The sequence below is a fragment of the Pongo abelii genome, chromosome 7 (assembly GCF_028885655.2).
Source record: "Pongo abelii isolate AG06213 chromosome 7, NHGRI_mPonAbe1-v2.0_pri, whole genome shotgun sequence".
NCBI classification, from domain to species: domain Eukaryota; kingdom Metazoa; phylum Chordata; class Mammalia; order Primates; family Hominidae; genus Pongo; species Pongo abelii.
The window spans coordinates 82,531,380-82,557,328 of NC_071992.2; the positions used below are offsets into that span (position 1 = coordinate 82,531,380).

The 25,949-nt window shown below is 39.6% G+C and overlaps 1 protein-coding gene across 1 annotated transcript in view; it reads right to left on the bottom strand.

Moving 5' to 3' along the window:
* Positions 1–8,133: 8,133 nt before the first annotated feature.
* The window catches only part of CPA6 (carboxypeptidase A6), a 317,040-nt gene continuing 299,224 nt past the window's right edge, over positions 8,134–25,949 (bottom strand). Inside the window, exons 9-11 of the mRNA XM_063726667.1 lie at positions 20,514–20,716; positions 14,156–14,240; positions 8,134–8,787 (exon numbers count right to left, since the gene is read on the bottom strand). Coding sequence (XP_063582737.1) covers positions 8,600–8,787; positions 14,156–14,240; positions 20,514–20,716 — 476 coding nt within the window. The 3' untranslated portion in view covers positions 8,134–8,599. The remainder of the gene's footprint in view (positions 8,788–14,155; positions 14,241–20,513; positions 20,717–25,949) is intronic.

The following is a 25,949-nucleotide window of genomic DNA, read 5'->3' on the forward strand; positions in this document are numbered from 1 at the left end:
GACCAAAGTCTAAATGCAAAATTTACATGTATTTCTTATATACCTTATATACAGATCCTGAAGGTAATCCTATACAATATTTTAAATACTTTTATGCATGAAACAAAGTTTTGACTGCAACTTGTCACGTGAGGTCAGATGTGGAATTTTCCACTTGTGGTGTCATGTCAGTGCTCACAAAGTTTCAAATTTTGGGACATTTTGGATTTTGAATTTTCAGATAAGCGATGCTCATCTTGTACCAAAAGTTGGTGCTAGCCGATTAAGCAGAAAAGGAATTCATTATGTGGATATTTAGGAGAGAACCAGCTCAAGCCTTAGAGTTTAGGAATAACGTCCAACTACAGGCTGCAGAACTGGCCTGATGTGTTTAACCATGGCCCCCACAACTGTCCTACAAGCACTGAGGGACACTGCTGGTGCCCCCACCCAACACTGCCATTTCTGCAGCAGCAACTTGGCCGCCATTTTTGCCATCACAAAGATTCTGTATGTCATTTCCTTCCTCAAGTTGCTCCACTTTGGTTCCCTGAAATTTCCTATACTGATTTTTTTAAAACTCTATATTGATTTCTTTTTATTGTGGTAAGAACATTTAACATGAGATCTACTCTCTTAAGTATTTTTAAGTGCACAGTCCAGTATTATTAAGTATAGGCATGATATTGTACAGTGGAGCTCTGGAACTTATTCATCTTGCATAATTGAAAATTTGACCCATTGAGTAGCAACCATCACTCTGGAACAGATTCTTACTGGGAGAGCCTAAGTCATCTGCCTGTATTTTGTAAAAGAGATTGCAGAACTACATTTTTTGGGTTCTATCTTAGCAAGGCAGGATTCTTAAAGCTTCACATTCTTATACATGACAAAAGCATTCAAAGGTGCTAGCCACACAGAAATTATTGCAAATGTCCACTATAGTTTTTAATGTTGACAAGACTAGAATCCAGATGGTTCATCCCAAAATAACAATGCCTAGTACTTTCAAAATTTCAAATTATTGGTTTGAACACTGTAAAAGCAATATATAATCTTCAGCAATGATTCCTAAAAATTCCATTTTCTTTACACTCCTGTCCAGTATCCTACAAACTGCAGCCTGTGCCTCCTCCCCTCAAAGCCCCCGGGAAAGCTCCCATTCCTTGTCTAAAGACCCTCTTCCTTCCCTCCTGCTTTCCTCAGCCCTCCTCTCAATTTCCCATTGCAAAAGCTCAAGAACTGGTCTAGTAAGACAGAAGCTGCCTTGGAGGGAGGCAGAGGAAAGAGATTAAGGCCGGCAAAACTAGAATTCTCTTTAAGGGAAGGGATGGGAAAGGGACAGACACTGGTACACTAAAAGCCTGTAACTAGTCATAGGATGGACACTTTTATTAGTGATACTTAAGCACTACTTGGAATAACTGACTGGTCTTAAAATATGCAGAATGCTGTCAGATCTGGGGTTGAAATGATTGTAGTTCCAAGTGTCTTCTATAGGAAAAGAAGCTTGACTAAAGATAATAAATAAAAAGGAGCAGACTCACAGGTATTTTAAAGGAAAGATAAAGACTAGTGTTCACATTTATGAGTCTAAAAAGAACATTAATTTGATTTCAGGTTCCCAGTACAGAATTAATTCTTTAGCAGTAAATTCTACTAACAGTTACTATAAATTATTGTCACAGATAGTTAGGTGATTCTCGGATGCTCCTAGTGAGCTAAGTGCTACCTCTTTAGGATATTCTCATGAGTCTTCGTTGATAGTTTGTGACAAGCACAATGACACTTCAAATATTCATTCTTTTATGAAATTTTGTTGACCCTGACACAAAGCTATTAAACTGTCTACTCACGTTTACTGCTCCACCAAATGAAAACTTTATACAATATTTCTGATCAGCATTGCTTGAGATAGACAGCTGGATCTAAACACATCCAGCAACACCATTTCTGTTTAGCAGATATCAGATTGTTTCCCTTAGAATACTGAATACAGCTCCAAATTACTGAAGAATTCCATCTAGGATAGCAGGGATTTTTGTCTCTGCCAAAAGGATAGCTATCACAGAAGTGCAAGAACTGAACCTAACACCAGTAATTTGGTTATTGCAAATTATTTCTTCCACTGGACTGCTGGCTCACATTCATGGAAGGGCTAGGTATTGCTGCTATCTTTCAATTCTTCCCAAATGCGGAAGCATTTACTATTGAGTCAGTTTGAAACTTAGAACATACTATTTCAGTGTCATATGGATAGATCATGAATCTAGCCTCTTAGTTTAACTCATAACTAAATTATAAGGTTAATAATACTCAGTGTATACACTATAACATCCAAAGTTGTAATTGGATGTGCTTGCCTTGCCTAGCCTGGGCTGGTAAAACAAGGATGGATGCCCTGGGCAGAGACTCCCATTGGGCCTCCACTGGGGAAAGAGGAAATAGTCCTAGAAGTCATAACTGCAGAAACAGAGTCAGGGGGCGGAAAATGAGGACTTACTTAGGGTCTGCCTTAGAAGATCTTCAAGCTGCCTTATTTTCATGTGCATTATTCAGACGTCTGAGCAGTTCCTGGTGCAATGTGTTTTGTGAAATATATTAGGCATTCAGTGCAGCTGTTTCCAGGTTTATTATGCAATATTCTGATTCTGATTCATGAAAATATTGCATTAAATACAATCGCTCATGTAATTACTGTGCTTAATCTACAGCATACTTTAATTAACACTGCACAGAATTCTGATTTAATCAATTAGATTTGATCTAGTGCAACTTAGCTGTAAATACTTTTTATGATGCAGCAGCCCAAAATAATTATTGAGACCTAGGGTAATATACAACTCTAAAACTAACACATTTCCTATGTTGAAAAGAGCGCATCATAATTTGAACTATAATTTTATTATTTACAAAAGTAAACTATAAAGAGTAGATCATTCCGTTTCCACTAATAGCCTATTAAAAAAAATCTCGTTGGGAGTGTTAGAACTTAAAAAAATATGTTTTATTTTTTAAAGATTAAACTCAAGCAAGAGTCACTGCTTTCTGGCTGTGTAAATAGTCTTATTAACATCAATATCTCATGATGTTTCTCAATGTTATAGGTTAAATTTTATCTCCCCCTTCCCCACAAAGAGATACGTTGAAGTTTTAACTTCCAGTACCTCTGAATGTAGGGTCATTGCAGATGTAGTTAGGAATGAGGTCACACTGGAATAAGGTGGGACCATGATCCAATATGACTGTTGTCTTTCTAAGACGAATGTGAAGGCAGAAACACACAAAGAGAAGGACATATAAATCCAAGGCAGAGATTAGTGTTTTGTAGCTGCAAGCCAAGGAATGCTAAGGACTTCTGGTAACCAATCAGAAGCTAGGAAGAGGCAAGGGAGGAGTTCTCCTACAGGTTTCACAGCAAACACGGCCCCACTGACATCTTGATTTTGGACTTCCAGACTCCAGAACTGTGAGAGACAAAATGTGTATTTGTTTGGTTTGGTTTGGTTTTAGAGACAGGGTCTCACTCTGTCACCCAGGCTGGAGTACAGTGTTGTAATAATAGCTCACTGCAGCCTCGAATTCCTCGTGTCAAGCAATCCTTCCACTTCAGCCTCCTGAGTAGCTAGGACTACAGGTGCATGCCACCACACCTGGCTAATTTTTTTATTTTTAGTTTTTGTAGACACAGGGTCTCACTATGTTGCCCAGGCTGGTCTCAAACTCCTGGCCTCAAGCAATCCTCCTGCCTCAGCCCCTCAAAGTGCTGGAATTATAGGTGTGAGCCACCACGCTTGGCCAAATTTGTGTTGTTTTAAGCAATCCAATTTGTGGTCCTTGGTTACAGTGGCCCTAAGAAACTAAAATACTTGCTAAAACTGAAGAAGTTGAGAATTGAAACTCAATGTAACCAGAATTTATGAAATTACTTTTTTATACTAGTGAGGAAAAAAGTATCTTGCTGAACTATTTTTAAAAGTGCATGTGCTGTTTTTAGTTGAAGTAAACTTTTTTATTCTTAAGTATTGATATAAATATAACAATTTTGTTCCTCAGACACAGCAGCTAGCCAGAGTGACTTAAACATAAATCATTCCACAGTATATTTTGTGGCTTCATTTAAAAAGATTAAAGATGAAAATAGCCCATAAATATTAAAATACTCTCTTATAGAATATGAGCCATAAAAGATATACAGAACTACTGAAACATGAGAGTAATCATTGAAAAGAATTTGCATGAGGTTCATCAAGGCAAAATTTCATCTTGAATGTATATATGAATAATAAAGAAACTATATACCCTGCAGTTTGTGGATTATTCAGATTCTGTATTTTCTGTTGCCTTATTTTGGCTTTGAAAAAAATACTCTTAGGACCAATACTATGTGATGTGCAGGGCCAAATAAAAGAATATACATTTTAGTTCTTGGCATTAACTTGCTAGCAGACCTTATTACACAGATTTGGTAAGGATGAAAATTAAAAATATAATGAAAAAAAAATTTGGGGCTGGGCCCAGTGGCTCATGCCTGTAATCCTAGCACTTTGGGAGGCCAAGGCAGGTGGATCACTTGAGGCCAGGAGTTTGAGACCAGCCTGGCTGACATGGCAAAACCCTGTCTCTACTAGAAAAAAAAATACAAAAATTAGCCAGGCATGGTGACGCATGCCTGTAGTCACAGCTACTTGGGAGGCTGAGGCAGGAGAATAGCTTGAACCCGGGAGATGGAGGTCGCAGTGAGTCAAGATTGTGCCGTTGCATTCCAGCCTGGGCAACAGAGCAAGACTCTGTCTCAAAAACAAAACAAAACAAAACCAACCAAACAAACGAAAAAACAAAAACAAGAAAAATGAATTTGGGGGGGGGTCATTTGTAAATTCTTTGATTTTTGTTTCCCCTGAATACCCGAGTTGACTATTGTTTTGTTGTCACAAGAGTGATGGCATTTGATGGAAAGACATTAGTGGATACCTGCAAAGGATCTGGACGCAGGCAGCTCTCAGAGCAGGGACTATGGCAACATGCTCCCAACCAGAGGGGAAAGTCTCCTGGCATCAAGCATCCTGGAAAGCCACCAGGCACTAGGTGATTGCTGTGCATCTTGTCAGGTCCATTGAGAAGCAGCACCTTTCCATTCTTCAAGGTCTTCACAAGCCTCCAGCCCTTGGGATTTTCTGGACATTTTGGTTTTTGCCTATTATACTGGTAGAAATAACTAGTATAATACAACCCCCCACCCCAGGTCATTTGAGATGGATGGATGAATTCCATAGATGGAATGAATGGAAGTTTAAATTCCCAGGTGTAGTACTCCTCAGCAGGACCAAGCCTCAAAACTGCCTGAGATCCATTCCTGCAGGTATAAAACTGGGACTACAAAATAAAAAGATGACTAAGATTGATAAAACATAGACAAACTAAGATATACTGACTATAATATTCTAGTTTCTGTGCTAAGCACTCCACATATAATATCACTTAATATTTCTTTTAAATTTAATTTTGATATATTTTATAAACCAGAAAGATTGAGTGGTGAGTAGTTGGGAGCTGGTTTTTAAAAATTATTTTCCTTTAAAAGGAATATACTCTTTGGTATGTATATTTAAATATTAAAAAATAAAACCAGTTAAATAATATGGTAAGGCTAATACTAAAAACAAGTATTTTGTTTCACCTCGTCTTACTAGTTATAATTATTTATTCCTTACTTATTCCCTCTCATTGTCTGGTAATTTTTAATCTTTTTAGTTGTTTCTTCTAGTATTTTCTTTCTTATTTCTAAATAACATACATATATAGATACTTTCTGATTTTTTAGTCTTTTGTCCATTGACTTCCTTCTTTTTTTTTGTCCATTGACTTCCTTCTATGGAAGATGAGGATTTACTCTCCTATACCTCCTCTTCTTGCATTCTTGCATACATTTCCCTTCCTCCTATCCTTCTGATATATTTATATCATAATTTTTGGTTAAATCAATATCTAGGGCTAATATTATTTTGATTATATAAGTATTATTTATAGCTAAGTCACAGAGTATATCATGATTCTATTTCTTCTCTTGTATAACTGTTTCCACTAGTTAATAAATACATTCTTTTATTTGCTTGGTTTTGTGTGCTTTTATTACTAATTCATACCATGGTTCTCTAATATAAGTAAAAATGGCCTTTGAACATGTGTAAGTGTTCTATCTGTTGCATATTTATCTTGGGGAATTTCATCTGAAGTCTTCAGTTCTCTTCCTCCTACCCCAAGTTAGTTGTTCTGTAAGTTTGACATATAGCTACTACCTGGGACTTCTCCGTTCACCACGATCTTCAGATGTTTTTATTGGTTTCCCTGTGTTCCTGAATCCTTTGTCTGTCCTTGCTATACTCCCTCATTTTGGTAGAGCACATTCTCCAGGGTTTTCCTGAGAAAGGTAAGTAATTTAGGGCCTCACTTCTATGAAAATGTTGAGATTCTACCCTTACATTTCAATGACAATTTTTCTAGGTTTAGATTTTTTTTTTGTATAATTTTTCCCCAAAAACTCTGAAGGCATTTCTCCATTGCCTTTTGGCTGTAATGGTGTTGTTGAGCAGCTACAGGCTACTCTAGTCCTCATTCTGTTGTCAGTGTCCCCCACCCTCCAACACCCCAGAAGTTTTTAGGCTCATCTCTTTATCCTGGTGTTCATGATATATTCTGGTCAGGCAAATCCTCTAAGAGGATTTGTATTTGCTTGTACCAAATGCTTGCGGGGTATAGCCAGTCTGGGATTAAACTGAATTAAATTCTTGGCTAGAGGGTTATCAGACCATTTAGATAGTCTGATTTTGGACCACAGACTTGTGTGAGGCTGCCTCATCGTTCCAAATTCTCAGTGGCAATTTCTCTCTTCTCCACTCTTGCCAAAATTTGAAATGGTCAATTTTTCTTGTGGCCCATTATAAGTACTATGGAGGCTTATTTCTAATTTACCCTTACACTGAAGGTATCATTCTTTGGAATCCCAGAATTCTGGTAGAAGTAGAATCTATTAGACTTCCCAACTTGCAGTAGCCCTGGGCTTGGCTCTCTGGCCCCATTCCTCAAAATGCCCACACTCAGCTGGTTAGACAAACACTGTCAGTGTAACAGTGGTCCATTTGCCTTTCTAGATTTCTTCACTCAATACTTGGCTGGCCTGGATTTCCTTTTTTTGTCTGATAACTTTAAGATGATTTTCTAAAAATTATATATATTTTTTCTTCCTTTTTTTTGAGACAGGGTCTCACTCTGTTGCCCAGGCTGGAGTGCAGTGGTGCAATCATGGCTTACTGCAGCCTCAACCTCTCCAGGCTCAAGTCATCCTCCCACCTCAGCCTCCCAGGTAGCTGGGACTGCAGGCATGTGCATGCCTGACTAATTTGTTTTTCTTCTATATTGTGTAGTGATGGGGTTTCACCATGTCGCCCAGGCTGGTCTTGAACTCCTGGGCTCAAGCGATCTTCCCACCTTGGCCTCCCAAAGTATTGGAATCACAGGTATAATTGTGATTGGGATCACTGTGCCTGGCCTAAAATATGATATTTTGTCTAGAAGTTTTAGTTATTTCCAGCAGTCCAGATACCTATCTTGTCATTGCCTTAGAAATGGAAGTCTATGATTTTAAATATATTTCTAAGCCTCAACTTCCTCATTTGAAAAATGAGGATAGTTTATACCTCATAGTATTGTAGTATTGTGGGGAATAAGTGAGATGATTAGTGTAAAGCTCTTAATTCTGTGCCTGTACTTCAATTAATGTTTACTTATTTTTTTTAAAAATGGCATTCTCAGATTCTAAACATATGTTGCTCTATCTTGCTGTATTTTTATTCATATATGGCACACCTAATACCAGGAAATGAAGATGTGAATAATCTAAGGTTCTAATAAATTTTATGTTACATATATATGAGATGGAGTATCGCTCTGTCGTGTGATCTCAGCTCACTGCAACCTCCGCCTCCTGGGTTCAAGCGATTCTCCTGCCTCAGTTTCCTGAGTAGCTGGGACTACAGGCATGTGCCACCACGCCTAGCTAATTTTTGTATTTTTAGTAGAGATGGGGTTTCACCATGTTGGCCAGTATGGTCTTGATCTCTTGACCTCATCATCTGCCCGCCTCAGCCCAAATTGCTGGAATTACAGGCGTGAGCCACCGTGCCCGGCCTATGTTTATTATATTAAGAAACATAGTTGTTTTTTTCCATTTCATAATTTTCCATTTCCAATGAGAACCAAGTAATTAAACATCATTACTAGCCTAGATCTTAACTGAGGACATGAGATTTATTGAAGGCAAATCCTCAATTAATATGAACATTTCTTGAGAAATGGGAAATTTGAAAACATTCCCTCCCACCATAATCAAGTAAGACTCTAAAAGGATAGAAAATGGATGCTTTTTCTTATAACAAACTAGGCTATGCCCTGTTTTTTACTGTGTTCTATTGCCACAAAGTCAAATTGCGTGGGGTCTTTTTAAGGTCCATACACATGTTCACTCTAAGCAGCTGCCCTTCTCTTTGAAAACAGTTTCTATCCAGGGCCAAGTAGGCCTTGCTCAGAATCCTATGGCAGTTGACCTGAGCCTTGGGCTGTCTCAGGGACATTTCTTTAGCAGGTGCATTGTGATATTTTTCACAGCCAGCATAGTTTCTGTACAGGTGGGTTTGATGAGCATCTCTGGGAGTAAAAATCCAAAATATCCAGTGTCACGTAGTTCAAAAGCAAATGCATAAGGTATTCCATTTTTGTAGGCCCAATCCATTGAGCTACCAGAGCTCACATCTAAAAGTTAAAACAAAAAAAAGATCAGCCTCACTAAAGAGTCAGTATAATTTTCTAAATGTATATACTGTAAAGTATCTGCTTATTAAGCTTTACTAAATCCTTCCAATTAAATGCTGTTTCAATAAGAATGATTTAACAGGAGTTCCTTGGCATCTGGTGCATGGAACTTATAATCATCCCTTCAACCATCTTTAAGGATCCAATCTACATGTGAATGCCTTACTAGCATGAAGACCTCAAAATTTCCCAACCTCAATTCCAAAAACGTTTACGTTCATCCCCACTTTATTCACCTATAAACAACCTATACTGGGAACTCTTTTTGTTTTTAGTTATCACTCAGTTCTTCTCCACTTCAGTGTCTAGAATATTGAAATTGTGGTCCCAGAAACTTTTTTTTTTTTTTTTTTTTTTTTTTTTTTTTTGAGATGGAGTCTCACTCTGTCACCCAGGCTGGAGTGCAGTGTCACAATCTTGGCTCACTGCAACCTCCGCCTCCTGGGTTCAAGTGATTCTCCTGCCTCAGCCTCCTGAGTAGCTGGGATTACAGGCCCGTGCCACCATGCTCAGCTAATTTTTGTGTTTGTAGTAGAGACAGGGTTTTACCATGTTGGCCACATTGGTCTTGAACTCCTGGGCTCAACTGATCCTCCCGCCTTGGCCTCCCAAAGTGCTGGGATTACAGGCATGAGCCACTGTGCCTGGCCCCAGAAAACCTCCTTATTTCTTCCACCTCCCTGTGTTTCCATTCTGGCTTAACCTATTCTGTGCCTTTACTTAGATTGGTATTTTCAGATTCCTCCATTTTCTTGTAGTTTCATTTGATTCTCTAGCTGGCCATGGTCAATTATTTCACTGAATTTCTCTCCAGACCCTCAACATGCCTCATTCCTGTCCTTTTCCTGCTTTTGTTTGGCTCATCCTCAATCCCTGGCCCAGTTTCTCTGCTTCCACTAGGTGAGGGAGCTAGAGAAAATCTTTGCTGAGTAGAGATACTATAAAGTCACACTACCTCATTACTGAAGTCTTTTTCTGCCCCTATGCTGCTGTAGGTTCCTTTTCTAGTTCTCTACTTACTGAAACTTTCCCATTCTCTTCTCATCTTCACTTTACATTGTCCCCACTACTCTAGATCAGGGGTCCCCAACCCCCAGGCCCCAGACTGGTACTGGTATGATCTATAAGTTCCATGCACTGGTACTGGTCCGAGGCCTGTTAGGACATGGGCTGCACAGTGGGAGGTGAGTGGTGGGTGAGCCAGTGAAGCCTCACCTGTATTTACAGCCACTTGCTGTTGCTTGCATTACTGCCTGAGCTCTGCCTCCTGTCAGATCAGTGGCAGCATTAGATTCTCATAGGAACATGAACCCTATCGTGAACTGCACATGCGAGGGATCTAGGTTGTGCATTCCTTATAAGAATCTTATGCCTGATGATCTGTTACTGTCTCCCATCACCCCTAGATGGGACTATCTAGTTGCAGGAAAACAAGCTCAGGGCTCCCAATGATTCTATATTATGGTGACTTATATAATTATTTCATCATATATTACAATGTAATAATAATGGAAATAAAGTGTGCAACAAATGTAATGCATTTGAATCATCCTAAAACCATCCCTCCCCCACCTGACCCTTGTCCGTTGAATAATTATCTTCCATGAAACCGGTCCCTGGTGCCAAAAATGTTGGGAACTGCTGCTCTAGATGATTGCCCCATTGCCTCCTCTACTGACATTAGAACCCTCTGACTTTCCCCCTTTGAGCTCAGAGGAAGAAATGCTCCCTGTCTTTTACATGCGTCACCTCTTGATACTGTTGGTTGTTGACGTCTCTGGTAGTAAAAGGCCTTTCTCCGTGACTTTGTGTTATTAATTATGCATCTACATTGGCCAAAGTACTCAAGGACCCCTTTCCTATAGCACTTCCTTCACATTACCCTACCATATGCCCTTGGTTACCCTCTTCTTTTTCCTCTTTCTTTTGCTTTAGAACCTGAGGGAGAACCTATATATACTGTGTCTACATCCTCAACCACTTTCAATCTGGCTATTGCCTCTACCCGTGTATTAAACCTTCTTTTTGAAGATTACCAATGACCTCAGGCCTAGCCTCTTCTTCTGTTTTTTGTTTTCCCCTCAGATCCCACTTTCAATGTCTCCACAGCCTTTAACACAGCTGACAAGCCCTCTGGCTACTCTCTCCTTCTGGCTCCTGTGGATTCATACTCTCTAGCTTTTCAGCAGAGTTGAAAGCAGGGAACTAGAGGTAGCCTGCAGCCTGGGCTGTATCTGATCCTACCACATAGTGGGTAACTTCTCTGTGCCTCAGTCTCCCTTTTTGAAAAAGAGACTGATAATACAGTACCTGCATAGCATCGGGTTGTTGGGAAAATTAAATAAAGTAATAAATCACTTGAAAGTACTCAAGATATATTAACTTATTATTTTGCCTCTTTATACCCCCAAGTGCATATGTAGTTTTTAGTCTAACAGACTTTTAATAATCATTCATTAAATGAATTAAATGTTTCATGGAAAAATCTTTGTATACATTTTTCCTGAAATTTATATAATCCAGCTTGAGATAATCCTATTATTATTATTATTATTAAATTTTCAAAGCATGGTCATTTACTCAAAAAATAACGCTTTTATGCTATTTTTCCTAGGACAAGTTAGGATGGAATTATTATTATTATTTTTATTTTTTCTTGAGATGGAGTCTCCCTCTGTCACCCAGGCTGGAGTGCAGTGGTGCGATCTCGACTCACTGCAACCTCTGTCCCCCTGGTTCAAGAGATTCTCCTGCCTCAGTCAACTGAGTAGCTGGGATTACAGGTGCACGCCGCCATGCCCAGCTAATTTTTTGTATTTTTAGTAGAGATGGGGTTTCACCATGTTGGCCAGGCTGGTCTCGAACTCCTGCTCAGGTGATCCACCCACCTCGGCCTTCCAAAGTGCTGGGATTATAGGCGTGAGCCACCGTGCCAGGCCAGAGATGGAATAATTATGTAAAGATGACAATTAAAATGACTCTGCTGTTTCTCAGATTACCTTTCCTTCAGTTAAGGACAGAAAATAGGCTGTGGCTTCAGTGTCCCTCTGGTTAGGGTACATTGGAACTACAAATAGTAGTCATAGTAGCCAAGTCAGAGACAATTTGTGCCAACAGTTACATCACGGTGATGTGACAGCCTCATTTCTTTTTCTTTTTCTTTTCTTTTCTTTTCTTTTTTTGAAACAGAGTCTCACTCTGCCACCCAGGCTGGAGTGCAATGGCACCATCTTGGCTCACTGCAATCTTTGCTCCTGGGGTTCAAGAGATTCTCCTGCCTCAGCCTCCTGATTAGCTGTGATTACAGGCACCCCCTACCTCTGCCTCCCTGGTTCAAGCGATTCTCCTGCCTCAGCCAATTGAGTAGCTGGGATTACAGGCGCATGCCATTATGCCCGGCTAATTTTTGTCTTTTTAGTAGGTAAGGGGTTTTGCCATGTTGGCCCGGTTGGTCTAGAACTCCTGACCTCAGATGATCCACCTGCTTTGGCCTCGCAAAGTGCTAGGATTACAGGCGTGAGCCGCCGCACCCGGCCAACAGCCTCATTTCTATGATAATAGATTGTTCTCAGTAAATATAATACTCTGACTGTGCCTCTATACGAAGTTGAAAAGGTAAATGGTTAGTAAGATTAAAAAAATTAATGTTTAAAAATTGTTTGTATATATTATGTTGGTATTAATTGGTAATATGATTTTTTTAAATACATTTTTTTTCCCTCTCAAGGTGGCCACTGAAAAACAGTTCTAAAAAGGTCAACATGAGACCAATGATCATGGACTTTGAAAAAAACAAAACTATTGATACTCCTGACATTCTCATTATTAGAATAAACTTATTTGTCAATGTTAATTGACAAACCAAGTGTTTGTTCTGAAGGCTGAAGAAAGTAAGTGGTAAAACATTAGGAATACAATGATAGGTAGATTAAAGAAGTCAAGGAGAACTTTGCTACCTTAATCAGAAGCATAATCAGATGTCACTACCTACACATATACATACAACATGTGTGTGTTTAACTTCATTTGCACACACAGACATTCATACATACATGATTTCTCACTAGATTTTCCAAGTCATATAGTGAATAAATTTTAGAATTTAAAAGGCCCTGAATCCAATTCTTGTTACAGTTGTGGAAACTGAGGCCCAGGATTAATAAATATTTTGGCCTGGTTGACAGACCTGGCAGAATTAGGACTAGAATGCACATACTATGATTCTTTGTCTAAGTTCTTGCCATATACCCACTTGGAAGGACATGCTATCCCAAAATAAGCCAGATTGATATGTTAATTGTTGAAAACATTGGAGATTGTAGTTTCAGAAAGGGTGAGCTGACTTGTTGCTTCCTGCATGCAGCAAACGGTAAAGATTCCTCGAGGAGGTGTATTCTCACTATAAGAAGGGTGAGAAAATAGCCCTTTATCACCACAGACTTGGAATTCAAGGCTGCAATGGACCTAACAACAAAGCAACCCTTGTCTTCCACTGGTTTTACATACCCCCTATTTATTTCCTAGTGACTCCCCTAGAAAATTTACTGCCCTTAGCCAGATTTTTTTTGTCCTGTTATTTATTCTCAAATTTATCGTTCCTTGTCCAAAAAGTATAAAATCACCTTGCTTTGGCCACTTCTTTGGACTTCACTCTGTTATGAAGATCCTGTACACATAGAATTAATAAAATTTGTATACTTTTCTCTTGTTTAACCTGCCTGGTGTCAATTTGGTTTCTAGATCCAGCTGAAGAACCTAGTTGGAGTGAAAGATGGGAGGTGAGGAGGGGTTGGAAGTGATCTCTGGCTCTGCTATACATTTTTCTCCATGTAAAAAAAGAAATACTTTTAAATCATCTTTTAAGGGATAATTCAATGGAAGGTGCTACATAAGAAACAGCATTTCATAACAAGAACGGTGGCAGAAAGGAGTAAAAGGGAAGCAGTTGTAGGGCTGAAACATTTACTTCATTATCTTCCCAAGGCCCGTTTCCACCCTTGTAGTAGTTAGAATTGCTTAAGGAGCCCATTTTGGTATGTTCTACTGTCATAAGATCTCAAATGAGCTTGTAGTCATTACTGCATGCTTAGCATATTCTCTGCTTTGAATTGTTTAAATGGGTACAGTGATTTCTGTCAAGCTGTGTAAAACTAATCAGATGTAAACTGCTTCTATTTTCCTCAGCTAATTTGATAGTCAAAATTTTCACTTTAGGGAGAACACACTTTCTCCCTTCTAAAAGGAAGTCATGATACAGGATATTGGTTCAAGAGAGAGGATTCTAACACAATGTATGCAGGAAACTTACACAATGTTGTGGAGGCTGGTCCATATCTGTATCGTACCCCGTATACTGACTGAAGTGCATTCACAGCTTTATAAGCTGCAGATTCCTATGAGGGAAGATGGAGAAATTTTATGTATTGTTGCATTGAAACTTTTAGATACACTGCTATGTTGTTTGAGCCTTATCGATCATCAGCAGATGGCTTCATTTGTTAAGATCTATATTCATTAATAATATTATATTACTCTTATGCCACACGCTACATTTTGCAACATGTTTTAGAACACATCATTTCACTGATCTCACAACAAACCAGTGATCAATAATATTTTCATTTTATAGATGAGAGAAGGAAGGCTCAGCAAGGTTAAATGGGTACGCAGAGTGGTTGAGCTAAGTACTCATATTTTCTGAGGCTGACTTAGTGTTCTGTTCCTTGACTTTAGTTCAAGGACAACAATTTCTTTCTTTTTTTTTTGGACGGAGTCTCGCTCTGTCACTTAGGCTGGAGTACAGTGGCGCAATTTCAGCTCACTGCAACCTCCGCCTCCTGGGTTCAAGCGTTTCTCCTGCCTCAGCCTCCTGAGTAGCTGGGACTACAAGCGCATGCCACCACGCCTGGCTAATTTTTTGTATTCTTAGTATACATGGAGTTTCACCGTGTTAGCCAGGATGGTCTCGATCTCCTGGCCTTGTGATCGGCCCACCTCGGCCTCCCAAAGTGCTGGTATTACAGACATGAGTCACCGCACCTGGCCAGGGATATCTATTTCTATAAGTTACAAAATACTTGGCCGGGCAGGGACCATGTCAGTCTCAGTCATAGCTCACAACCAGTACTTAGCATTGTGCCTGTATACAACAGATGCTTGATCAATATTTCTTACATGAATGTTGAATAAGCATAAATCTGAAAGAGTATTAAGATAATCACAATGATTCTTAAGTATATATTTCACTGGGTATGTACAAGGTATTTAGAACACATCTGAATCAATTAAGAAACCTTTTAATTCAGTAGGAATGACTTCTCTTAATGCTATGTGCTTATCCTCACTGGGAATGGAAACAACTTCAGAATGCTCATGACTTCTAAGGTTACATATGCCTCCCACAGATCTTAGACAGGTACTGCTAAGAGGCAAAAAGTCTAAGGTGGAACTTTTCCTAAGAATGGCAAAAATTAGGAAAAATATTCAACACAATCGAAATAATAAAAGATGGATATTCTAACATGAACTAGAATGATACTCACTATCCTTTAAATATGGTATAAAAACAGTGGTTTCAACAAGGAGTTAGAGAAGTATTATATGACAAATAAGAGGAAAAGAAGTATGTTGAAACCAGAATACAACTCTCCCATTTCAACTTGCTTATGAATAATTTAATACTTAAATTGGAGCACTCCGGACAACATGGTGGTGTGTGCTGGACTGAGTTTCAGGTTGCTGTCCTCGTTCAGCTCAGAAATGCATGAGGCAGTATTTGCAGCAAATGCCACCATTTGTGGATATTCAGGGACCAGCCTCCAGAAACTGGCAGACTATTATTGATCTCACTGATGATGACATTCTTCTCATGGGAGCCAACAGAAAAGGAATATAAACACCACAATTAAATACCTTTATAGAGATTGTTCTAAGATTTTAACATCTTCTCCAACGGTCTCAGCAATATTCGATGGCAAGGGCAGATATTTCTACATTTAGAAGATTATTGCATTCTGCTAGTGAGGGAACTTTGCTTCTCATTATTTAGGCTGACTAAACCCAAGGGCAAAAAAATCTAAGAAAAAAAAAGATAATCACTTTGCCTATTTACACAAAGGAGATGCACAGTTTTAGCCTTTTGAGCTCACTGCACCTCTGCCACTTGGGTACTGGTGCATGTTGACTAGGGTTTAGATGTGATCTCTCCACAAAAATAAAAACTTCATCATTTTTTCCAAGAATTATTTTCCAGGGGGCCACAGCTAGACACCTATTTGAAAGGACTGATTTAAGTGATCCCTCTTTTCTCTACTGTATTCTGTTTCCAATTGTCAGAAAGTATCTAGGCATCAGTTATTGGTCTTCAGCTAAGTAAATGGTATATATATATATACACATACATATATATGTGTGTGTGTAAATATACACACACATATGTATATATACATATATGTGTGTGTGTATATATATATTTTTTTTTTTTAGACAGAGTTTTGCTCTTGTCGCCCAGGCTGGTGTGCAATGGCGTGATCTCGGCTTACTGCAACCTCTGCCTACCAGGTTCAAGCGATTCTCCTGCCTCAGCCTCCCAAGTAGCTGGGATTACAGGCACCCGTGACCACGCCTGGCTAATTTTTGTATTTTTAGTAGAGATGGAGTTTCACCACGTTGGCCAGGCTGGTCTCAAACTCCTGACCTCAGGTAATCTGATCTGCCTGCCTTGGCATCCCAAAATGGTGCATATTTTTATTTAAATATTTCCATATTTAAAGCAACTTAATGACTTAAAAAAACATTGCCAGAAATACCGAATCTTACATATTGATGGAATGTTTTTAAACATTTTTAATCAAATTTAATGGTTTCTGCTTAACATTCAGGGATTGTCTAGTTCCTGAGAATTATAATCATGATTTTAGTGACCAAGCTTATGATTAACACTCTCCAGGATTTCTCAACAATGGCATTGTTGACATCTTAGACGGAATAATTCTTTGCTGTGGGTTCTGTCCTGTGCACTGTAGGGTGTTTAGCACCATCCTTGGCCTATATCTGCTAGATGCCAGTAGCATCCCCCCACCCTGTTGTGCCAATCAAAAATGTCTCTAGACATTGCCAGATGTCCATGGGGAGGCAAATTCATCCTTTTTTTAAAAAAATTTTTTTCCTTTCTTTGAGACAGGGTCTCACTCTGTCACCCAGGCTGGAGTGCAGTAGCATAACCTTAGTTACTGTAACCTCTGCCTCCTGGACTCAAGCAATCCTCTCACCTCTGCCTCCTGAGTTGCTGGGACTACAGGTATGCACCACTATGCCTGGCTAATTTTTTTTTTTTTTTTTTTTTGAGACAGAGTTTCACTTTTGTTGCCCAGGCTGGAGTGCAAGGGCATGATCTCGGCTCACCGCAACCTCTGCCTCCTGGGTTCAAGCGATTCTCTTGCCTCAGCCTCCCAGGTAGCTGGGATTACAGGCATGTGCCACCATGCCCGGCTAATTTTTTGTATTTTAGTAGAGATGGGGTTTCTCCATGTTGGTCAGGTTGGTCTCGAACTCCCGACCTCAGGTGATCCACCCACCTCAGCCTCCCAAAGTGCTGGGATTACAGGCGTGAGCCACTGTGCCCGGCCATGCCTGGCTAATTTTTAAAAATATTTTGTAGAGATGAGGTCCCACTATATTACCTAGGCTGGTCTTGAACTCCTGGGCCCAAGCAATCCTCCAGCCTGGGCCTCCCAAAGTGCTGGGATTATAGGCACTAATGATCCATTTTATGCCACTTTCCAATCCAAGACAAAGGAAAATAGGCTTAACTTAAGGTGGGAAGATAAAATACGAAGAACATTCTCATATGATATATATATATTTTTTTTTTCAAATGGAGTCTCACTCTGTTGCCCAGGCTGGAATGCAGTGGTGCCATCTTGGCTCACTGCAAACCTCCACCTCCCAGGTTCAAGTGATACTCCTGCCTCAGCCTCCCAAGTAGCTGGGACTACAGGTGTCTGCCACCAGGCCTGGCTAATTTTTGTATTTTTTATTTTAGAGATGGGGTTAAACCATGTTGCCCAGGCTGCTCTCGAACTCCTGTCAGCTTGGCCTCCCAAAGTGCTGGGATTACAGGCGTCAGCCACTGTGCCCAGCCCTCATACAATAATTTTTATATATTATATAGTCCACATCATCTGTTATACGAATATAAACAGACACAGTGCCCACGTAAAAGAAGTCTGAACATTTGCCTAAAGGAATACTGTGATACAAATTGTTAGGGTGCCGGGTCAACAAAAACAACAGCTATAGCAGCAGCAGCAGCAACAAAAACAATGTATATTTGACCCACAGAGCAGCTAAAGAATAGCAGTATAGAATATAATTATCACTTTGACAATAGTTCTAAAGAGGGGGAATTTGCTCAGAATTCTTGGAATGCCAAGAACAAAATTCTCTTTTTGGACAGAATAAAAGTCTTCTCCAGGCCCTCCACAAGTCTTAGACATCTAGATCAGAAACTCCTGAAGCCCTAAGCAATTGGTGCAGGATTTAGAGTTTAAGGTGTAGGGAGAAAGGGAATGATTCTCTTTAATAAAACTTTAAATTAAAGTATAACATTGTGGTGTAATAAAAAATAAATATTTGGTCCTTGTCCTGGTCCTTGGCACACAGTTTCTAAAAACTCCTGTCATCTCCAGAGTGCTAAGGGTGTCTTTTGGATGGTAATGAGATGACTTGGGGCTGGAGGCCCCTAAGTAGCTTCAGGATGCAGGGTGCTGCCAGAAAGACCAAACTTTGTGATTAGAGAGTTGGAACTTTTAGCTCTATCCTTCACCCTCTGAGGAGGAGAGAGAGGCCAGAGATTGAGTCCAAACTCCAATGGCTAATGATTTAATCAATTAGACCTATGTAATGAAATCGTCATGAATACCCCTAAACAGCAGGGTTTGGAGAGCGTTTGGGTTAATGAGCACTGGATGTGCTGGGAGGTTGATGCCCCCAGAGAAGGCACGGAAGCCCTGCGCCCCTTCCCCCATACATTGCCTTATGCTTCTCTTCCATTTGGCGGTTCCTGAGTTGTGTGATTGATTGATTGATTGATTGATTGATTGATAAGACAGTGTCTCACTCTGTCTCCCTGGCTGCCGGGCAGTGGCATGAACATGACTCACTGCAGCCCTGACCTCATGAGCTCAAGTGATCCTCCTGTTCCAGCCTCCTGAGTAGCTGGGATCACAGGTGTGTGCCACCACCACGCCTGGCTAATTTTTAAATTTTTTTGTAGAGATGGGGGTCTCACCATGTTGTACAGGCTGGTCTGAAATGTCTGGACTCAAATGATCCACCTGTCTGGGCCTCCCAAAGTACTTGGATTATAGGAGCGAGCCACTGTATCCAGCCAATTGTGTATCTTAAATAAACAGGTGATAGTATGCAAAGCTCTTTCCTAAGCTCCGTGAGTCATTCTAGTGAATTATCAAACCAGAGGTGGGCTGTTAGGAACCTGCGACTCTGCAGCCAAGTCAGACAGGAATGCGGTTAACTTGGGAACCCCCTACTTGCTACTGGTGTCTGAAGTGAGGGCAGTTGTGTGGAACTGAGTCCTTAAACCTGTGGAGTCTGATGCTAACTCTGGGTAGTCAGTGACCAAATGGAATTGAATTGCTGGACACCCAAGTGGTGTTGGAGAAGTGGTACTGGAAAAAGACATCACACATTTGGTGTCAAGAGGCCAAAAAAGCCCTAAAATATACACGTAGAAGAGTACACCATTTTTGAGTTGATTGCTCAACAAATGATCACAAATTGAATACATTCATGTAACCACCATCCAGGTCAAGGAATAGAACTTCAGCAGCAACCCAATTTCCTCCCAATCACTGCACCCCCTCCTTTTCCCCAAAGGTAAGTGCCACCTGACTTCTAGCACTGTATAATAGTTTTTCTTGGTTTTTGAACTTTATAGGCTTTTAGATGCTATAGGCTCTGAAATGACTCACTTCATGATGAATGATGCCCTATAGTGAATAGCTTGTTGGGTTTCTGATATAAGGAGAGAAAGAAACTCTGCTTTTTCATTTTTAAGTAATCTTATGCCTGAATGTCTGTTCATTCTTAGTACTAACTTGTCAGATACATACCCAAAGACTTAGTAGCATTAAGCAAATAGCACTTATAAATTAAAACCTGCTTTTAATTAATGAGAATCAATCTATAATTTATGAACAATCGTTTACTCAATAAAATTAATTACAGCCTTGCATACATGACCAAAACTATGATACTAATCAAATCCACCCCGACCTTTTCTGTGTAACCTGTGGTAAGAATGTAAATAGGTTTGAAATGATTGTATTTGAGAAGCAGCACTATGGTTAAAAGCAACAGCTATGGAACTAGACTTGGGGCTGAATCCTGGCTATGAGACTTAGTAGTTGTGTGTTCTCCATCTAATTACTTAATCTCTCAGCTTCTAGCTTCTTTATCTGTAAAGTGGGGATAATAAAATCTGCCTCATATGATTGTTAATGAAGAATAAATGAATTAATACATGTAAAATACTTATTAGGATAAACACAAACATGTGTTTGCCATTATCATTAGTACTTAGAACCATCTTAGCTTCAGAAAAGCAGCATGAAGCCTGATGTACATGCACAGGGTCAAATACTTACCACACAGCTAAAATTGGGAATTGTTGCATATTTGTAAGAATAGGGATACAGTAACATCTGAGCATATGCGTGAAAGGAGAGATAAGCCCTAATGTGCTTTCTGTGTTTTCGAAGGAAGTTAGCTACAGCCTTCACTTCTGGCTCAGATTCTGGAAAAGGGCCACAGTATGTGTCGTCACAAGGGTACATAGAAGCTCCTTCATCTGCAAGTCAGAAAAGAAAATGGGGTAAGGCAGTGGGCAGGGAAGAAATAAGAAACACAAATCAGCACTGTTAAGCTGTGATTTTTCTTTTATTTCTCCAAACATATAGTATTATTAAGCAATTCATCTAACTTCTCGTTTATGGAAATCAGTACAAAAGTTCCAAGGTGATTGAAGTTCCCATGCACAATAGGAGGGCCTGAATAGAAACCAGGTACTGATTTTTCAACTGAACATGCACAAACCACTCTAAAGAAATTGCTCTATCAGCTATCACTTTTAGCTGCACCTAGCAGCTAGAACAATAGTACAGCAAGTGTTCAACAAGTATTTGCTGAATAAGTTAATGTCAGATAGAAAGAAAAAGCTAGACATATGTAAAGGTATCTGATAAGATACAAATATTGATATAGCAAGAACATAAAGGCAGGCCAGAAATAATTTCACCAATTTCTATTATACTTTTAGAACAGCACTATCCAAACTAGTTTTGTAAAACCAGGAGGCTTTTCTAGTTATCTTGGGGATTGGTTAGAGTTTAGTTATGAAATCTTCAAAACAAAATTTTAATAACTTTTGAATTAAAAATCAAACTGCATATGGTATATTTAAGAGGTCTAAGGAAGGGAGAAAGGAAAATAAGAATCACTATAACAATCGCAAATTATTATGGTTCTAAGAAAATGTGGAAATAATTAGATTTTCCATAGTTATTTGCCATATGAGGCCACTAATGTCTCTTCCCTAACTCTAGAAAATGATAATTCTCTCCATAAACTAGTAGAAAATATTTGGTGGTTCTGCGATGCAGCCTAATTCTACTGAACATGAAAAGACAGCCCAGTCAAATTGGGCTAAATCTTGAGGACCATAAGTGTAGTTTATGCTGTAGGGAAGTCAAGAGTCGAGTGGGGAACTTACAGCAATTGGGGTTTCCCTTCTTTGAATCTCATCCTGGAGATGCCTCAGAAGCAAGTGGGCTATAGATGGAACTCAGAATGTAATATAAAAACTATAGCTGGGCCAGGTGTGGTGGCTTATGCGTGTAATCCCAGCACTTTGGGAGGACGAGGCGGGCGGATCACGAGGTCAGGAGATCGAGACCATCCTGGCTAACATGGTGAAACCCCGTCTCTACTAAAAATACAAAAAATTAGCCGGGTGTGGTGGTGGGCGCCTGTAGTCCCAGCTACTCGGTAGACTGAGGCAGGAGAATGGCGTGAACCCAGGAGGTGGAGCTTGTAGCTAGCGGAGCTTGCGCCACTGCACTTCAGCCTGGGCGACAGAGCGAGACTCTGTCTCAAAACAAAACAATATAAAACAAAACAAAAAAAACCTATAGCTGATATTCTGGAGGGAATGGAAAAAATAAAGAGAGATCTGTGGAATACATACCTAAAGCACTGAAAAGGCAGGATCACAAACTAAACAACTAATTCTGGAGGGAGCAGAACTGATGAGCCAGAGAAAACAAGAATTTACAATAATCCTAATAAATATTCTCAAGGGCATGTAGGAGGGCACTGGAAACAAATAGGGACAAGGAGTTATAAAAAAGGACCAACCAGATATAGTAGAAACCAACAATTTAATTCAGGGTTGAATGAATACAGTTGATGAATGAATTAATAAGATGGAGAGTGGTTTGAAACATTCCTAGAAGGCATGGGGAAGAGTAAAGAATAGAAAAAAATGACAGAAAAATGCAAGAGCATGAAAAATAAAATAAATATCAATATATGATAAATGGGAGCCCTAGAAGGAAAGAAAAAAATAAAGTTAAATATTTGAAGAACTGCTAATTAAAATTTCTCCACAATTCCTTTTTTTGGGGGAGTGGGGGTGATGGAGTCTCACTCTGTCGCTCAGGCTGGAGTGCAGTGGTGCAATCTCAGTTCACTGCAACCTCTGCCTCCTTGGGTTCAAGTGATTCTCCTGCCTCAGCCTCCTGAGTACCTGAGATTACAGGCACCCTGCCACCACACCTGGCTAGTTTTTGTATTTTTAGTAGAGACGGGGTTTCACCATGTTGGCCAGGCTTGTCTTGAACTCCTGACCTCAAGTGATCTGCCCGCCTTGGCCTCCAAAAGTGCTGGGATTACAGGCATGAGCCACCATGCCCGGCTAAAAATGTCTCCACAATTAAGGAAAGATTGAATAGACTTATTGTGCACCAAACAAAAGAGATAAAGAGGAAAATATCAACACTTTGACAAATTACAGTGAAATTTAAGAAAAGAAAACAATTCTAGAGAGAAAAAGCAGGTCATTTAGAAAGGCACGAGAATTCCATTCACATTTGACTTTTCAACAGCAACATTAGAGTACTATATCCAATGTTTTTATTAAAAGGGAATTTTGAATCTAGGCTTCTATATCTAGCTGAATTCTCATTGCAACTTGAGTGAAATAACGATGTTCTCTAGCATCTAAAAAGCCTCAAAAGAATACACCATACACTGACATACTTTGCAAACACCCCTGAAGAAAGTATTTCAACAAAATAATGAGTAACTCCAGAGAGCCTACTCTACATATCTTATATCTACAGAGATATGAGAGTTGCAGGTTAGTAAGCAACTTAGTAACATCTGCTATCTAAATAAGCAATATGCAAAGCGGGGGGGCGAAGTATCATGATCTAGGTATCAAATCCTAGGAGACAACAAATTGATGGAAAAATAAAGAGGGAGGTGGGCAGGGAAGGCAAAAGCATGCTAAATTGTTGGTCTATTTTGAAAAGGAGATATAGATATTGAGCAAATTTAGAAATTGATGGAAAAAAAAAACTTAAGTGTGGGTCTTAAGTTAGGAATAACCACCAGAATAAGAAAAATAGAACACAAACTTCACAACTAATGGAAGTAACTTTGAACCATTTAATAGAAAGTAGTAAAGAAGAAAAAAAAGAAAAAAGAAGAAACAGGCCCAACTGCAATGGCTTACACCTATAATCCCAGCACTTTGGGAGGCTGAGGATGGAGGATTGCTTGAGGCCAGGAGTTTGAGACAGGCCTGGCCAACATAGTAAGATCCCATCTCTACAAAAATTAAAAAAAATTAGCCAGGTTTGGTGGCACACACCTGTAGTCCTAGCTACTTGAAAGGCAGAAGCAGGATCGCCTGAGCCTGGGAGTTTGAGGTTACAGTGAGTTGTGATGGTGCCATTGCACTCTAGTCTGGGTGACAGAGCAATACCCTCTTTCTTAAAAGAAAAGAGGCTGGGCATGGTGGCTCATGCCTGTAATCCCAGCACTTTGGGAGCCAAGGCAGGTGGATCACTTGAGGTAAGGAGTTTGAGATCTGCCTGGCCAACATGGTGAAACCCTGTTTCTACTAAAAATACAAAAATATTAGCCAGGTATGGTGGTGCATGCCTTTAATCCCAGCTACTTGGGAGGCTGAGGCAGGAGAATCACTTGAACCCAGGAGTCAGAGGTTGAAGTGAGCTGAGATCACGCCATTGCACTCCAGCCTGGGTGACAAGAGCAAGACTCTGTCTCACAAAAAAAAAAAAAAAAAAAAAGAAAGAAAGAAAAGAAACACTGGAAAACAGAGAACAGGAATACAGGAATTAAGATGGCAGAAATAAGTCTTAAAGTAACAGTGATCATGAAGAATGCTAATAGGTGAAACTAATTGATCAAATGACTGATTTTATTTTGTGTATTTATTTTTTATCTCCAATCCTACAGAAAATGATTTAAAAAATTATTTTTAATAGAGATGAGGTCTTGCTATGTTGCCCAGGCTGGTGTTGAATTCCTGAGCTCAAGCAATCCTTCCACCTTGGATTCCCAAAATAGTGAGATTACGGGCATAAGCCATAGTGCCTGGCCTGATGTTTTCATAAAGAAAAATAAAGAAGATCCATAGAAAAAAAATGTGGTGTAAGTAGATATTCCAGATGTCTACTTCTAGTACTGTGGCAGCCTTGGTATTTGTATTAGTTTCCTAAGGCTGCTGTAACACATTACTACAAACTAAGCCACTTAAAATAACAGAAATTTATTCTCTTACAGTTCTTGAGGCTAAAAGTCTGAAATCAAGGTGTCAGCAGGGCCATCCACCTTCTGAATGCTCTAGGGAAGAATCCTTCCTTGCCTCTTGCTAGCTTTGGGTGGTTCTTGACAATCCTTGGCATTTCTTGGTTTGTAGATGCATTACAGCCATGTATCACTTAAAAGAAAGACATATGTTCTGAGGCCAGGTATGGTGACTCACACCTGTAATCCCAACACTTTGGGAGGCTGAGGCGGGCGGATCACTTGAGGTCAGGAGTTTGAGACCAGCCTGGCCAATGTGGTAAAACTCTGCCTCTACTAAAAATACAAAAATTGGCAGGGCGTGGTGACACACACCTGTAATCCCACTACTCAGGAGGCTGAGGTGTGAGAATCGCTTGAACCCAGGGGGTGGAGTTTGAAGTGAGCCAAGATCGTGCCACCGTACTCCAGCCTGGGTGGCAGAGAAAGACCCTATCTCAAAAAAATATATATATATATATTCTGAGAAATACATCATTAGACAATTTCATCAGTGAGCAAACATCACAGAATGTACTTACGCAAATGTAGATGGTGTAGCCCATTGCTCTAGGCTATAAACCTATACAGTATATCATTCTACTAAATACTATGGGCAATTATAACAAGATGATAAATATTTGTGTATCTAAACATGGAAAAGGTAGAGTAAAAATACAGTATTATAATCTTATGGGACCTCTGACTTATATACAATCACTGTTGACTAAAACATTGTCATGTGGTGCATGACTGTACTCCAGTCTCTTCTTGTATGTTCACATGGCTTTCTTCCCTGTGTGTTTCTCTGTGTGTCCTCTTTTCTTATTATAAGGACAACTCACTGAACTTAACTAATTACTTCCACAAATAAACTTTTTCCAAATAAGGTCATATTCCAAGGTTTCAGTGGATATGAATTTGGGGGGAACACAATCCCACCACAGTTTTGAGGAATTATCCTATTGCAGAAAACTAGATCCTGTATAGGATACTTTCTCTGAGACACTGTTTATCTTGCAAGAAGTAGAGGAGTCTCCAAGACACCTGGATAAAAGATCAACTTAAAAAACTCAATAGTGTAAGTCTACACTTGGCAATATTACTTACAAGGATATGTAGTAGAAAATAAGATATTATTCACAATATCTAGGAATTAAGCTATCAAAGAATGCCTGACTATTAGAAAGAAAATGTTAAAACTCTAC